At 40.2% G+C, this 13396-nt stretch overlaps 1 protein-coding gene across 2 annotated transcripts in view; it reads left to right on the top strand.

Annotated features, from left to right (window-relative positions):
- PANK3 (pantothenate kinase 3) overlaps positions 1-12034 on the top strand; it is a 47402-nt gene extending 35368 nt beyond the window's left edge. Inside the window, exon 7 of one of the 2 annotated variants that reach the window (XM_078854030.1) lies at positions 11911-12034. In XM_078854030.1, the coding sequence (XP_078710156.1) occupies positions 11911-11940 (30 nt within the window). In that variant the 3' untranslated portion in view covers positions 11941-12034. Of the gene's footprint in view, positions 1-9839; positions 10545-11910 lie in introns of those variants that run through there. The other variant, XM_073355950.2, reaches the window with a different exon arrangement.
- Positions 12035-13396: the final 1362 nt, after the last annotated feature.

Here is a 13396-nt window from a genome sequence, read left to right as displayed (position 1 = left end):
CTGCTCTACATGTTGTAGAAGACAGGCAATAGGATCTACAGTTGAAAATACTACCTCAAATCACTTTACAGATTTATGTTAAATAGCAGTTTTGGACCTCTGCACCCTCATGCATACTCTAATGTAGTGGCGGTCTTGAAGTAAACTAGTACAAATCCTCTCTGCATATTTTCTAAATGATTTTCTTTGGGAGTAGAATACAAATACCATGGTTGGTGGGAGCTAAGTGAGAAGGGAATGAATGGATGGGTGAGGTGTGTTGTTTTGGCTGGAGCTCATTTGGAGTGGTAGGAGTAAGTAGGGGAGAGAGGTTTTTTTGGGACAACTAGTGGTGTGGTGGAAGGGAGCTTCAGGAGCATGGGGTCAGGGCTAGAGTTGGTGGCAAAGGAGATCAGGATTGGAGGTTGAACTGGTCAACATCTAGAGTTTTGTCTGTAAAATGTCAACTTTTGTTTTCAGTGATGATTGGACTAAATCCAAACACCCCCGAATCTGAAAAGTTACGTCAGATTTTGTGGCTGACAGCCCTGATTTGCAATAACTTGAAGCAGAGCTATAGTGAGGAGAGGCTTCAGGGATTCTGAGGGGTGCCTATGTTGTCATAACTACAAGCTCTTGGTTTCGTGTCCTTATACTTGCTGATGCCCCTTTTCCCATACAAGACAAAGATTCTTTAGCTTTTTGTGAAAAGTAAAGATACCTTTTGGCGATTTAATTTTGCTGGTTACAGCTGGGTAGCCATTTAAATGAGTTTGGAGATAGTTTATGTTGAATGGAGGTTACTGTACTGGTCACTGGAAAAGGCTTTTACATTCAGATGTAAAACTCAGCTGAAGTGCTTAAACCTTCATATTGGTACCTACTATGCGTGAATGAGGACATAGGTTGCTTTATGAAATGTAATAAATATTTAGATCTAGCCTAACCCTGGAGACTATACAAAATTTATGGAAATGTTAAGAATGACTTCCTAATGCCAATGCTGTCATGTTTCTATGAAACTAGGTGACTTCATGTTATTTTATCCATAAGCTTATTCAGTCAATTGTCCCAATATAAAGTTAATCTTGTGAAGCCAGCAGCATGGTCTTTTAGTAATATAAAAATCATTGACTTCCACCTACTTTTATAAACAGAGAATTGTGTTTCCCCCTGCTCTACTGTTGGGGAAGTAGAACCAGAGCTGTCAGTCACAGGGGAGGGGTTTTAGCTTTCTCAGTTTACGCTGGTTCCAGGCAGAAGGTTTCCCAGCCAGCTGCTTTCCCTGAACCATGGTACATAGGACAGATTATACTGGGGATTCCTTTCCTTGTCCAAGCTGGGAATCTGTTTTCAGGAGTCTATGGTGTCTTACAAATCTACTTTTCTTACTATTTTCCCACCTCTTAGGGCAGGTAAATATTTACTTATAAATTACTTGTGGCATCTATCTTTGAGACTTCTTCTGAGACACAGCAGGACTTGCAAGGAACTATCAGTTATAAGTGAGGAAAAAATATGGAGGACACAGTCATGAAACAAAAGCTTATTTTATTTTTTTGCCAACATAATTTGCCATGTGTACACGAGCAAACCTGTCCTTTAGATTTCCTCCATTAATCAGATTAATTAGAACCCCTCTCAAAATATTTCCTGAATGACTTATTTTGGAGGTACTGAATTTGATGCTAATTTCAGCAGAGCACCACACTGTCTTCTAGCCAGCCATGGCGTGGATATGCATTTCCTTAGCTGCTTTGTTAAACACTTTCCTATTAATCAGACTGTTCAGTCCACTGATACATCACCCAGAATTAAATAAAGCAAGTGTTTGGAGTTGAATTTAGAGTGTCATTTCAGACTAGTGTAAAAAACTTGTGCAGGAGAGTTAGTTATAATGTATGGAAAGTACAGTAATAAGTTTGTGTTCTCAAATTTCCCTTACAGCTCTCACACTGAGCCAGCAGAGGGAGCAGAGAGACCATGCATTTTCCATACTCTGTACAGAGGCAATACTGTTACTTAGGCATAAAGTCCCTTTCCTCTTTAAGGAAAGTATTTTTATTGACTGTGATCCTAGTGCAGCTTTGTCAGGGTTCCCTTCCCACTCTGAACTCTGGGGTAGAGATGTGGGGACTGGCATGAAAGACCCCCTAAACTTATTTCTACCAGCTTAGATTAAAAACTTCCCCAAGGCACAAACCCTTTCCTTGTCCTCAGATGGTATTGCTTCCACCAAGTGATTTAGACAAAAATTCAGGAAACGGACCACTTGGAGTGCCTATTTTCCCAAAATATTCCCCCAAGCCTCTTCACCCCCTTTCCTGGGGAGGCTTAAGAATTATATAGGTTTCAGAGTAACAGCTGTGTTCGTCTGTATTCGCCAAAAGAAAAGGAGTGCTTGTGGCACCTTAGAGACTAACCAATTTATCTGAGCATAAGCTTTTGTGAGCTACAGCTCACTTCATCGGATGGTTAGTCTCTAATGTGCCACAAGTACTCCTTTTTAAGAATTATATACTAAGCAATTGGTTACAATGTGAGCACAAACCAACCCCCTTGGTTTTTAGGACACCAAAAATCAGATTCTTAGAAGAATTTTATTTTAAAAAAAAAAAAATCACACCTGCAAGATCAAGATGGAAGATAACTTTACAGGGTAAATAAAAAGGTTTAAAACACAAGAGGATTCCCCTCTGACTCTGCTTCCCAGTTACAAAACAGGAATGAAATTATCTTTTAGCATAGGGAAAATTCACAAGCTAAAACAAAAGATAATTTAACGCATTTCCTTGTTTTACTTACAATTTTTGTAATCTTAGATGCTCATTTCAGGCAGGTTTTTAGGAGATGTTTTTTCCTGCCTGATCCCTTTCCCCAAGGGAGGGAACAAATGAAGAGCACAAACAAAACCTCCCCCCAGATTTGAAAGTATCTTCTTTCTCCATTGGTCCTTCTGGTCAGGTGCCAAATAGGTTAATTGAACTGATTAACCCCTTACAGGAAAGGCAATTCAGTATAGCTGCCCTGTGTATATTAAGTAACCATGGGAGGAAAACCTAATTAAATTTGTGTGCTAACAAATTTCTTGTTAACAGACACAAATCTGTTCAGCCTTCTAACTTTCCATTCCTTTTTAGGGAGGTAAAGCCAAGCAACATCCCAGAATGAAATATGTACATTTAAACAGAGTGTTTATGTCTTCAGTGATACTATGTTTTTGTTGCTGAGCAGCCCAACAAAGTTTTAAAATTTTAAGTGAGAGCTGGGCCTCAAGCCAAAAGCTGAGCACACCCCAAATGTAGGGTCTGGAGGAGCAATACAGTGTGCAGGAATAGTGTCTGATGCAGGCTATTTAGCCCTCCTTTGCTGTGAGCTTTCATTATTCCGGGATGGCTTGTTAACAAACCACTCAATCTGAAAAAAGAAAAGGAGTACTTGTGGCACCTTAGAGACTAACCAATTTATTTGAGCATGAGCTTTCGTGAGCTACAGCTCACTTCATCAGATGCAATCTGATGTTTTCTTCTTTGCTGAGTTTTAAGCTCAAGTGGGCTTAAGTTAGTCAGATGTCTGCACAGGCAAGTGGCATATCAATGCAGCTGACAGTAAATGTGCTGATTGATTTGTTTGTTCCAATCTGGTGTCAGCCTTCTTGCATCATCTTTCATTAGGCTACCAATGCAAGAAATAGACACCTGAACAGAATCACCAGAACATATTGGGGGGAATCAAGCCAGGCAGAAAGATCTAAAAATAGTATCCAGTCTCCAGCCAGTATCAGCCAAAAGACTTTAACATTAATTATTGTAATGAAAGAGTTAAGGTAGGCATTTAAGGGGCTAAATTTGTGCAAAACTTGACTCCTGAGTCCCAATTAATATATGTACATATCTGAATCACTCTTTTTTACACCCCACATCCCCAATGTGAGAGAAATAGAGAGGCTCCTGTGGAACTGTCAGGTAGAAGGAGGCAATGTCCCAGGAGACACAGAGGAGAGAGCAGGCCTGCCATCCATACCTGAGCATTGCAAGGGAGGGGGAAGTAGGCAAGCTGGTGCCTCTAAAAGCATCAGCAGAGAAGGCTGCCCTGTATTTTTACCATTCCATAAAGGATGAGCTTTGGCATGCTCTTGTTGCTTCCCGCTCCCCCAGTGAATGTTTTTGCCCCTGAAGTTGTTCACTAGCTTAACTGATGAATGAACACAAAATGGGCAAAAATAAATCAGAGTGAACTCATTTAAAAATCTGACCAAATATTTGCAGAACATATTTTGCTAATTTGCCTCTGACTGCAATTAGATGAAAAAAAAGATAATTGAGGATTACTAATGGGAAAATATTTTAACAGATCTATTGCAGTCTTGAATAGACTCTCACAAGTAGTATTGGAAGGTCACGTGAGTAATTTCAAGGGAGAATGACCAACGGATTTAACTTTTTTAATTAACTCTACTAGGCTTTAGGTAGACACTCATTTACTTCAATGGGCATAGGAGCAAGCACCTAGAAATATACTACAGGAGACAGTCCTCATCTAGTAAGAGCATATGCTAGGTGATCCAATACTAGCTCAGTCCAACTTCTCAGATACTTTCACTAGTACACATACTCAGGTGACAACCACATAGAATCCAAGAGATTTTTGCAAGGAATAAAATTGCTTCATTCCCCAACTCTGAAGGAAAAGCACAAAGAGCAGCTGATAGGTCAGTGAACTGCTAAAATCTTGCCAGAGTATGATTGTTTTGTGCTGTTTGTTTCACTGCAGCTGTAATTTCTTTCTGTGATCAGCTGATCACATTATCAAATCACTGCTTTAGCAAGTTTTATCTTTGCATAGCTTTTTCACTGGGTTTGGCTTTTATGGACCCATATACTGGAAACATAACTGAAGATAACATTAACAATCTTAAATAAACTGTCTTTCAGGAATAACTTTCATCCATATTACCAAAGTTTTCCAACTGTGCATGTAAAGACTAGAGAGTCCAGATATTTGTAATGTATAATGGACCAGGCCATATACTCAGCAGCTGTAGCTCTATTGAAGACAACAGTATTAAAGTCAATGGAGCTATGCTAGCTGAAAATATGGTCCAGTATTTAATAACTTGGCCTTTTTGGGTAGCAGGTCACACAAATCCATCCTCGTCTTGGAATAAAATCTGTTACTGTTTGGTAGTTTGTATGAATCATTTTCAATTTAAGGGATGTCTTTTTTAGAAACGTATTATTCTTTTTGTGTAGCTGATTTCCTAAATCATACGGTATCGTTGCTCTGTTGAAAGACTGAATTTTTTAGATCAGAAGAATGGCAGACACTCTTCCATTATGAATTTTTGGATAAAATTGTGCTTAAATCTATGGCACTTTAGGAATTTGCATGCCTTAGTGAATATTTGGCAGTTGTCTGAACACTCATGAATAGGTGTAAAACCAAAATGTCAGACCAGATTCAGTGCTGTTTTTATTGACAGCTCAGTTTATGATTTCATTTCTCTTGGGACCATATCAGTGAACTCACTCGGTATTTAAACTGAAGCACTAGACGGTAGAATTTGGGTCAGTTGCTGCCTGTAGGTGTTAACTTGAAACACTGTCTTCAAATAAATAACAACAGTGATGACATCCTTCTATAACGGAATGGTGTTAGCGCCAGACAAGGAATATTTATCATGAAGAGAAACAGATCAGGAGCAATAATAGCAACAAGATTGTAAAGGGCTGACTTAAAGGAACACTGTCAGGTATCTTGGGACCAAATCTGAAGTCTTATTGAACTTAATACATTTCTTCCATGATTTAAGGACAACATGGCTTGAAACATTCAGTATTTACTGCCAAACATTGTAGCACTGTGCTACCAATGCTTAGTGTATGTCTACTGGAGCTGAAAGGTGTAATTTCAGCTTGGGCAGACATACCCTCACTAGTTCAAATTGAACTAGTGTGCTAAAAACAGAGGTGTAGCTACCATGGCACAAGCATCAGGATGGGATAGCCATCCTTAATAAGTTTCAGAATGGCAGTCGTGTTAGTCCATATCAGTAAAAACAACAAGGAGTCCTTGTGGCACCTTAGAGACTAACACATTTATTTGGGCATGAGCTTTTGTGGGCTAAAACCCACTTCATCGGATGCATGTATGCTTACTGTATTTTTCACTCCATGCATCCGATGAAGTGAGCTGTAGCCCACGGAAGCTTATGCCCAAATAAATTGGTTAGTCTCTAAGGTGCCACAAGGACTCCATCCTTAGTGCAATCCCATCCGAGGCCCTAGGTGCACAGTTTGGCAGATAGCCCCTCCTGTCACCCAGGCCACCACCACCACAGCTACACTTTATTTTTAGCATACTTGCTTGATCAAAATTAGCACAGGGATGTCTACATAATCTGGAAATTATACCTTCCAGCTGCAGTGTAGACATGCCCTTAGAACCAGAAAGTGGAACTAAGCAAATGTGAGACTGACTAATCTATTTCCATTGTCCAAGCTGAGTCAAGTGCAAAAAAGGTAAACAGCAAAATGGGGAAATATTAGATTTTTACAATTCTTTCCATTTTCTTGATTTGAGGCATTGTTAGTCATGGGTAGGGATTTGCATGGTAGTATTTAACCACTACAGGTTATTTTTCTGTACAAGGTTCATAATAAGTAAAGCTATTAGTGCAGTCGACAAGCCAGGAGACTGCAAGATGATATGGGATTTGTAAAGGGAAAGATTGTAACATAAGCAACTTTGGTGGCAAATTTCTAAGTTACATATGAACAGTTTCTCCGCTAAAGTATTCATAAATATCTGATAAGATGCCAGGGTACAATTTTCTGCAAATTGGATTTTTTTTTTCATCTAGGGACACATCACTAGTAGTTTCATTTCCACTCCATGAATGGTTCTACACAAATGTCATATCTACATTTTTCTTATCACATTGGTGGCATGTAGTAAGAAGAAGAAAAAAAGAAGGGTTTGATTGAGACTAGGTCACTTATAAATCTGAATTGGTCCCTCTGCTAAGTGCATGAAGCTTGATTCAAATCAAGTCTGGGGAAGCTTGGAAGTTAGATTTCTGGAAAACCCAAAACAGCTTATGTCAAGGTTCCTCCCCCATTCTGAACTCTAGGGTACAGATGTGGGGACCTGCATGAAAAACCTCCTAAGCTTATCTTTACCAGCTTAGGTCAAAACTTCCCCAAGGTACAAAATATTCCACCCTTTGTCCTTGGATTGGCCGCTACCACCACCAAACTAATACTGGTTACTGGGGAAGAGCTGTTTGGACACGTCTTTCCCCCCAAAATACTGCCCAAAACCTTGCACCCCACTTGATCTTAAGAACAATGAACAATCCTCCCAACACTTGCACCCCCCCCCTTTCCTGGGAAATGTTGGATAAAAAGCCTCACCAATTTGCATAGGTGACCACAGACCCAAACCCTTGGATCTGAGAACAATGAAAAAGCATTCAGTTTTCTTACAAGAAGACTTAATAAAAATAGAAGTAAATAGAAATAAAGAAATCCCCCCCTGTAAAATCAGGATGGTAGATACCTTACAGGGTAATTAGATTCAAAACATAGAGAACCCCTCTAGGCAAAACCTTAAGTTACAAAAAAGATACACAGACAGAAATAGTTATTCTATTCAGCACAGTTCTTTTCTCAGCCATTTAAAGAAATCATAATCTAACACGTACCTAGCTAGATTACTTACTAAAAGTTCTAAGACTCCATTCCTGGTCTATCCCCGGCAAAGACAGAATATAGACAGACACACAGACCCTTTGTTTCTCTCCCTCCTCCCAGCTTTTGAAAGTATCTTGTCTCCTCATTGGTCATTTTGGTCAGGTGCCAGCAAGGTTACCTTTAGCTTCTTAACCCTTTACAGGTGAGAGGAGCTTTCCCCTGGCCAGGAGGGATTTCAAAGGGGTTTACCCTTCCCTTTATATTTATGACAGCCTATGAAATCTTCATTAGACATCACCCTGGTGATTAAGAAGTGGAACAGGGCTAGTCTGGAGAGGCCTAGCAGTACTAATTTTTGTTTAAATGCTATACAATTTGTTCTTTGGTTTTTGTTATATGATTCTTCTACATATCAAAAACAGGAAAGAAATCAATCACAGCAGTGCTATTTGAGTCTAAGAAATAGGGGTAACAGTAGTTTGTTTCTGTTTCACCGTCCAACTAAGTCCACCATCCAACTTAATGAATCCTCACAGTGCTTGTGTGAAGTAGGTATGATCCCCATTTTACAGATAAATTTACAAAGTAAACCTAGACCAAATCAGCCTGGTGTAAAATGTGAAATTCATCCCTATAACAACTGATCATCAAGTTCTCACAGAGATCCTGCATTCTAAAGGAAGGGCTGCTTGGCTTGCTCAGGGGGATTCTACCACCTATCACAGCAGTATTGCTTACCGCCTTACTGGCATTGGGTAAGGGGACCCTTGCTGCAGTTCTTTAACTCTGCTGTTGCCCTATGCAACTTCACCAAAAGCTGTTTCAGGTCCATCCACCAATTCACTGCACAGTCTTCAGAGAAGGATCAGTGACAGAGGATGCTCACCAGAGTCTTTTCCATCTTCTGGTGATAGCCCAGCTCCAGATTCTAGCAGTGAAAAACTGAGGCTTTGGACAAGGTGATCTCTCATCCCAGTAATGTTTTGGGCAATTTTTTTTTTTTTTTGTTGACAAACAAAAGGACAAGTTTTATTCCCCCAAACTCAAAACGTAACTGCGTTTTGACCAAAGTGCCCAAAACAAATGTCACATAACTGAAATGAAAATGAGGCCGGGTTTATTTAGTCATTTCCCCTTGCTTACCAACACATGCTTGCAGAGAGCCCCCTCCCCAAGGGAGCCTTTGTGCCAAAGTTCTGGGCCACTCTTCTCCCATTTCACCAACAGATGTCAATAACAAGCACTCTACTCTTCAGGGCTTCAGGCCACAGAGCTTACATCTGGATAGTAATAGAGTCTCTTCACTGTTGGTATGTGAAGATTAGTGGGACAAAATGGTTTGGATAAAAAAAGGATACCCCTTTGTTCAACTCTTCACCCCAAACTAGAACTAACCCTTGAGGCTGTGAAAAATTTTGATAGCTTCCCCATGTTTTTCACTTCTGTGCACCTGTATGTATCTGGTGGCTGGTTGGGTTCAAAAGCAAGCAAGTTAAAATACAGTGAGAGAAACTCATCTCACAGTAGTGCCTTTCCAGTTGGTATTAGGAAGTAAAGAAAACTCAGAGGAGACTGTCCACTAGATTTTCAGCACACTTTTGTACATGCAAGAGGTTTGGAGCAGTACCCATAAATACCAAGAATTATCCATAATTTTTAGTGAGCCTCTGCACCAAATGTTGCCTTTCATTAGTGAGGATTTCAAGCCTAGATTTTCCCCATGTTCCAAGCCTACACATTAACACCAGAAACAAGAGCATGAAGGAGCTGCCTGGATTTATGAGAATATATTAGGTGATAGAACTACCCTATCACAATCACATGCTGCTCGTTGGCCACAGAGACAATACCATGGGGGCAGAATGTCATGTAAAATGTACATTATAACCCATATTTCTCAAGTCAGGTATGTGCCATTGTGTGTATGGGCCTAGTTTATTTGTGCTGCTAGCTAGTGTGCTTCTGCCACTGAGGTATATGAATGTATACATCTTGCATGCTTTACCCTGTATTGGTAAGCACGAGAAAGACGTTGTGATGCTCCCCAGAGCTGTGAGGGATTTCACCACCCCCTGCACTTAGGGTGAAGCATTCTTGCCTGATGCCTGCTGTAGCTCAGCTCCCCAAAGCCAGCAGCTTCTGACCATAGACCTCTCCCTTGTGCAGGCTAGTTACAGACACACACCAATCCCTGCACTCTTCTGCCAGCAACTCCTTCGATAGCATCCAGTTCCTGACACTAGACAGTCACAGAAATAACCAGGTAAGCTGTATATGAAGAACCAGAGTGTACACAGCTTGACTGTCACAGCTCAGGATCAGGTCCTTTATAATGCCACAGCACTAGAATCTACTTATGGTGAAAACAAATATAAGTTTATTTACAAAGATTAAGATTTGAGAGAGAGACAGAGAGAGAGCGCGCACACTCGGAAAACATGTGCCATATAAAACAAAAGGAATAACACACTTGCTAGAGTCTAATCTTAACTCTAACAAGCTCAAATCCCAGTCTAAAGCAATTTCTCACCTAAAGCAACCTCCCAGCATCAATAGCCCACACGTCTAGGATCCAACTTTCATGAATGCAAAAAGCTCTGTCCTTTCTGCTTCCTTAGTGAAGGATAAGAAAGGGGTCCTTTTTTCCTTCCTTCCTGTAAACCTTTGAAATGCCCCTTTTGAAATGGATCCCCCAGATAAGACTCTTTTCCCCCTCTTCTTGTTCTCCAGTGTGTTCCCCCATGTTGGTTTCACAGCTCCGTCAACCAGTTTTTCCTGTTGATTTTACATCCACATGGGGTTTCCATTGTATTGACTTTACAAAGCTTAACTTATATCAGAGCCAAAGAGAGGTGACTAGGCATGCTGTGGTCTGGTGGAAGACCTATTTATCCACTTTGCCTTGTTACAGAATTTAAAACTTAATTTCAGTAAACACACACACAATTCCTTACATAGAGTCAGTACATACTTTTCAAAATAATGTTAGTGACCAGTGTGTCATGGGCTTTCATTTGACACCTTACAAGTCACTTTTTGGATAAGTACTATACAAGCAGTGTGTTGCATGTAGTGAGTTTGTCAGGCCTAATAGGAGCTGCTGCCACAGGAGTGAACCTTTTACCTTCTGGCATCAATTAGGCCTCTGTGTCACAAATGTATGTGAGCAACAGAGCATGCCTAACTTTGAAATCTGGTCTCATCTATGTACGCCACCATGGTACAGTTCCTCTGTCCTCCCAAAGGAGGGCTCATCAGCAGTTCCCATACTGAAGTCTGATATGTACATTCACATGCTGCCCTACAGATTATATATAGGCATGAATTTTGACCCCTGTGTGGACCAGGCACCATCTAGCCAATACAAGTGTCTTGGTAGTTCAAAGATTAAGAGAGAATCTGAGTCTCTGAAAGTTGAACAACCCTTTGAGGTGCAGGTAGCCTTTCTTAGGGCTAAGCTCATTGTCCCACCAGAATTGTTTTTCCTAGGTGCACTAACAGGTTTAAACTATTAAATTGTAAATCTGAGCTGATGCTATTCCAGAAAAAAAGGCATCACTGATTTAGTCTTCCTCTATATAAATTCTTCCATATGGAACCTATTAATAAGTTCAAGACCAGATACGCAACTATGAATGCATCAAGTTTCTTTTTATCATAAAGCCCTTGAGAGCAATTTAGTTTTTAAATGTGGTTTTGGCAATGGTCTTATCTTTAATAGTTACATTGCAAGAGATACTGCAATACACTTCTCTTTGCAGGATATATAATCAGTCTGCTTAGGCTACTATGTAAACAAAATATTGTCCCACAGAAACTGTTGCAGGAAGATTACACCAAAAAGCTCCAGACCTGTGGTAATCTGCAATAAAATGTGGACATCTAAAGTAGCGTCTATTATTATGTAGTGATGGAATTAAGAACCAGTGTTCAGTTGTACCTACAGAAAAGAACTTTAATCTTGCAGACTACATGTCTATATACTGCAGCTACTTACAAATCAAGTTCATGTAGGAAGTCTACTGCAGTCTTACAAAATACTTCTTTTGCAAGGGGAGTAAAACTTGTAGTTTCATTCCCACACTACCTACTCACTGAAGTCTCCAGTTATTGACATTAATACTACTGACTTACAAGTTAAACCCAGTGGGTAAAATAACTTCATTGGAGCATTTTCTTTTTGGCATCATTCTAGTTCACTGTCAATTATGATGACATTTGTTTGGTTTTGTTTCAGTTCACACCATTAAATGAAAAACTGCTATGAAATATCTGCTAAATAGCTAAGTGAATGCGAAAAAGCTGTTATTTCCTCTCATCTTCACAGAATCTTAAAAGCTCCAACACCAGAAGGTAAATAATGAGTCCATATTCTGGAGGGCTCAGCTCATCATATTTTTACCACTTGGGGTTGAAAATACCAAAGTTGTATTTTACTTGCTCTGACGAGCCACTTCTGCCATACCAAATTGTTGTGTAGCAAGGCTTCATGGTAGCATCTCCCTGGTGCAGCTGTACAGTCATGTTTTAGAATTAAAACAAGCTTGTCACACTTTAATAAAACTACTTAATAATATGCAAAAAGAAAAGGAGTACTTGTGGCACCTTAGAGACTAACCAATTTATTTGAGCATAAGCTTTCGTGAGCTACAGCTCACTTCATCGGATATGAAGTGAGCTGTAGCTCACGAAAGCTTATGCTCAGATAAATTGGTTAGTCTCTAAGGTGCCACAAGTACTCCTTTTCTTTTTGCGAATACAGACTAACATGGCTGTTACTCTGAAACCTTAATAATATGGTAATTTTTGTCCACCAGTTCTAATAAAACATCTCATTCAGTTTCTGCTCCCTGATTATTATGACCAATATGCAATGTGACTAATCATTGGAGATTGTGAGCACTTGACAACCCCCAAGCCAAAGATTTTTCCATTTTCAGCAACTGAAAGCCAAAAGATTTCAGCTGATTGGGAAAAACAAAACAAAAAATTGTTTTTGACAAAGACATTTCCCACAGAAATGTCCCTTTTGATTAAAGCCTTTTTTCACTAAAAAGTGTTTTGAATAAAAAATACTGACCACCTCTACTAATTACATACCATGAATGGTTAATGGGAACAGTTTAGTAACCTTATGATTAATCCTCCAAAACATACATCCTCTCGAACAACCATCATTTCAAGGAACATCACCCATTACAGTCCCAAAGTTAACTATGTTAACTTTAAATAAATTTGGTATCCCCACCACTTATTGTTGAAAGTTATTTACATCAGAAGTGAAGAATTATGAAACTGAAGTTCTAGAGAGGTTTATTTACATCAAAGGAAGGAAACAGACTAGACCAATGGTTCCCTGGACAAACTAGGGGCGCCGTTTGTCCAGGGAAAGTCCCTGGCGAGCCGGGCCCGTTTGTTTACCTGCCACGGCTGCAGGTTCGGCCGATCGCAGCTCCCAGTGGCCGCAGTTCGCCGCTTCAGGCCAATGGGGCCTGCGAGAAGCAGCAGCCAGCACGTCCTTCGGCCTGCATCACTTCCTGCAGCTCCCATTGGCCAAGAGCGGTGAACCACGGCCACTGGGAGTTGTGATCAGCTGAACCTGTGGACGCGGCAGGTAAACAAACTGGCCTGGCCCACCAGGGGCTTTCCCTGAACAAGTGGTGCCCCTAGTTTGGGAACCACTGGACTAGACAATAGTCAAACTTTTGGAGCCTATTAAATTT

This window comes from Lepidochelys kempii, chromosome 8 (assembly GCF_965140285.1).
Source record: "Lepidochelys kempii isolate rLepKem1 chromosome 8, rLepKem1.hap1, whole genome shotgun sequence".
Taxonomy (NCBI): Eukaryota; Metazoa; Chordata; order Testudines; family Cheloniidae; genus Lepidochelys; species Lepidochelys kempii.
Note: the sequence above shows the minus strand (reverse complement) of the source record. Positions and strands in the feature narration are given on the sequence as shown.